The sequence below is a fragment of the Cystoisospora suis genome, assembly GCF_002600585.1.
Source record: "Cystoisospora suis strain Wien I chromosome Unknown contig_3075, whole genome shotgun sequence".
NCBI classification, from domain to species: domain Eukaryota; phylum Apicomplexa; class Conoidasida; order Eucoccidiorida; family Sarcocystidae; genus Cystoisospora; species Cystoisospora suis.
The window spans coordinates 1-3,494 of record NW_027155870.1 but is presented as its reverse complement, the minus strand read 5'-3'; the positions used below and the strand labels follow the sequence as shown (position 1 = coordinate 3,494).

Genomic DNA, 3,494 nt, shown 5'->3' with positions numbered 1-3,494 from the left:
TTTTCCTCAATTTCTGTCTCTCCGTTTTACCTGAATATTCTTCAGTTGGTCAATCGAGACAAGTTCACCTTGAACACGCTCGACAATCGAGATGAGCTGCCAGGGAGGCAACATAGCCGCAGCTCTTAGGAGAGGCTCTAAGCGTTTTACAACTAGAGATAAGCTAAAGAGAGCGCTTCCTCGTAGCACCTCATCGACAAATACATCAAGGACTTTCTTCTCTGTCCCAACTTGGTTGCCTAGATAGACAGATTTACTTCCTAGCTGTTCCTGCACATCGTCAATTGTATTGCCGACGTATCGAACGACTCGATCCGCTAGGGCTTTGAGAAGGAGAGCTGCTTCGCGTGAATCCTCAACCAAATGATGAGAAGAAGACGAAGAAGAAGAAGAGGCCGTAGCAGCTAAAGAGTCACCAAGATGTGCCCAGTCTGCATACATCGATCTAATCATATAACAAGAAGAAGAGTAGGGCACAAGACAATGAATCTATTATCACCTCCTCTATCTCCCTTTCTTCCTTGCTATCTCCTGCAGGATAGACACGAGGTCTAGCTCTTCAAGACATGGAGGAACACCTCGGCGTGAAGAAACATAAGAATTCTCCCTTCTATCAGTACTGCCGAGCACCCGGGCCTACAAGAAGATACTTCTCCTTCACATTCACGTACTCTGTCATCCATCTAAATCCCTCTCTATAGACACGGTGTATCTAACAACACATACGTCTTTCTTTCTAGATCGGGTTCGCTTGTATGGATATATCTACTACAGCTATGCGCCAGGAAAGAGAAAGAGTAAAAAGAATAAGAATAGATCTAACTATATCCAGATGTATATAGAGGTAGATCTCCTCTCACTCTTTCTCTTCTCTTTCTCGTGCTCCAGCCTGCCTATCCTTCAACTCCTACTATTATACACACGTACGACACTCTATCTGTCTATTTGTCTATCTATCAAGTCGTTACTGAGCTCTTTACATCCAGTCTCTCTCTTCTACCTTATACTACTCCCTCCCCCCTCGGATAGACAAGGTGCTACGAAGATGTGTGAAGTGAAACACCATAGAAATGCTTCGATATAATTATTTGAGATATAAACTCCTCCTTATTACACTGAGTCGTTTTCCCCCATTCACACTCACGGGGTGTATAGACACCTCACTTTTTTCTGTGGGAAGAGACCAACATCGCTCTTTGCAAGTGTATAGGAGAAAGGAAAAGAAGAAGAAGAAGAAGATTTTCTTTTTACCTGAGCTCCGTGCTGACGGGTTTGTGCGCGCTAGCAGTTAGTAGCATCTCCCTAAGCACCACAACGAGCTCTTGGAGTTTGAGGCTAGACGCATTTCCTTGCAGTAATACACCCTGCTGCTGCTCCAGAGCTAAATCAAGAAAAAGAAGCTCTCGCGTCATCGCTACTGCACCCCCGTCATCTCCTCCCAGACCTAAGAGATAGATAGATAGATCAAAGATAGATAGATAGATTAAAGATAGATAGATAGATAATGTGCCAAGGGATTTCAGGATGGGAGAAGTGCTCGTCTATTTCTGTAGCTGTCCTATCTAAGGTTACGAAGAGGTATGACTGTGCGGGGTGGCACGTGTTGACTAGCCAACTAGCCCCTATCAAGCTAGCTCGTCTTTTCCTTCAATCCCGCCACCCACTTTAGTATGTCTTCTCCGCCAGACATAGTGAGATCTCTGAAATGCATGCAAGGAGACAAGGGCATCATCGTCTAGCCCATTCTTCAGTCTGTCATGTGTATTTGCTTTCTCTTCTTTTCCTTCTTTTCTTCTGACCTCCTCCTTGGTTAAGAGTGAAGAGAATTTTCTTTCTTCCTTCGGCAAGTCTTTGAAATCTCCCCATGGCGTCACCGGGACTTAAGGCATGCGGCTGAGCTCTCTGACTCCCCAGCTCGTTCACGAGACCCTCCAGTAAACCTATTGCATCGTGAGGGAGGTACTGCCGAGCGTAGTCAAAAGCTTTCTACAGGAAAGTCAGAGAAAGGAAGAGAGAGAGAGAGAAGAGATATAGATACATGTGTACTATGTAACTCAGAGATACAGACACATAGATCATGTGGATAAGGAATGGACGGAGAGACAGGAAAAGAGAAGAAGGAGATACCGCCCTTTCTTGGGACGGAATAGGGTGCTGTGAATGTTCATGCGCGGATCGACGTACGACTATGAGGATACATGCAAATGCTTTCAGAAAGACATACACACATAGGTATCTACATGGATAGGTAGCTATACACACTTACATTTGTGTCTCCATATATATCGTTACATTGATAGAGAGATACTAGATATAGATGTAGCTTTATGCCTGCGTGCATGATAGAACCACATAGATACGCTGTCTACATATCGAACAAGATAAAGGCAAGGTGTAAAGAAGGAAGTATCATGAAAACGAGGAATGATCTATGAGAGAAATCCTTCAATAAAGAAGAGAGAAGAAAGGTGTGTAAACCCAAGAATGCAGGTGAAGAGAGAAAGAAAAGGAGAGAGAGTTTTCTCTATCGAGAGAGAGATATGGACTTACTTTGATATCTAGAGCATCATGTACATCTTTGAGAATGGAGAGATAAGCACGAAAGTCGTTAATGAGCTCTCCTATGTTGGTATGAACCATATAAGGCTCGGCTGTGATCTTTCGCTCGTAGCTTGCAAGCCTCTCCCGAGTGATGTTATGCTCCCCTAAGATACGCCAGTACACCTGCTTATCTCCATTGCTCTCCAGAAATCCGATCACCGCCTACCACACAGGAAAGAAAGGAAAAGAAAAGAAACAAGATGAAGGTGAGAAGGAGACAGAAAGAAAAGAAAGAGAGATAGAAAAGAGAAACGGAGACGAGAAGGATGGGGAGACAGAGCTGCTGCTAGTAATGAGGATGAGATGGCTGGGAAGCATGGGTAGGAGGGCAAAGAGGGATCAGACTGCCTTCAACACGAGGGAGGAACTACAAGAAAAAAGTGACTTCTAAGGAAAGAAAGAAAGAAAGACATGACAAAGAAAATAGAACGAAAGGAGAAAAGATGAAGAGAGAGCGGTGAAAAGGAGGAAATTCGTGCCCCTTCTGCTTCTACAGCTTCTCGAGGGACTGCGTTACTGCTCGACAAAGGTATGGTGAATCTTTCTATCTATCTATCTCTATACGCCTTTCAAATAGAAAGAACACGTTAGGATACACATGATGTGTACGCGTAAGTATCAGAATGGTATAGTCCATCTCCATGGCCTTCAAGGGAGGATAAAGAGAATCGACCTCTACGGCTGCTTTTCAGTCGACCTCACTCTAACTCCATGTAGGAGATACTACCTGTCCATAGACATGTATGTATAAGGACGTATGTCTGTGTAGGTGTCTATGAGCCCTCCGTGATATGGAGATAAGCCAATCTCCGGAAATGAATAAGACTTTTCTCCTCTCCTTATGTCGATCCATTCATTCCTCTCATCTTCTTCTTCCATCCCCCCCCCCCCCC

The 3,494-nt window shown here is 44.2% G+C and overlaps 1 protein-coding gene across 1 annotated transcript; it reads right to left on the bottom strand.

Annotated features, from left to right (window-relative positions):
* Positions 1-30: 30 nt before the first annotated feature.
* On the bottom strand, positions 31-2,763 carry CSUI_006150 (alpha-glucan water dikinase; the record flags this gene model as incomplete). Its single annotated transcript, XM_068066315.1, has 4 exons — positions 2,551-2,763; positions 1,800-1,986; positions 1,252-1,444; positions 31-445 (listed from the first exon to the last, which is right to left on the bottom strand). Coding segments are annotated over exons 1-4 (885 nt in total), but the record flags the coding sequence as incomplete, so codon positions are not given.
* Between the last annotated feature and the right edge of the window lie 731 nt (positions 2,764-3,494).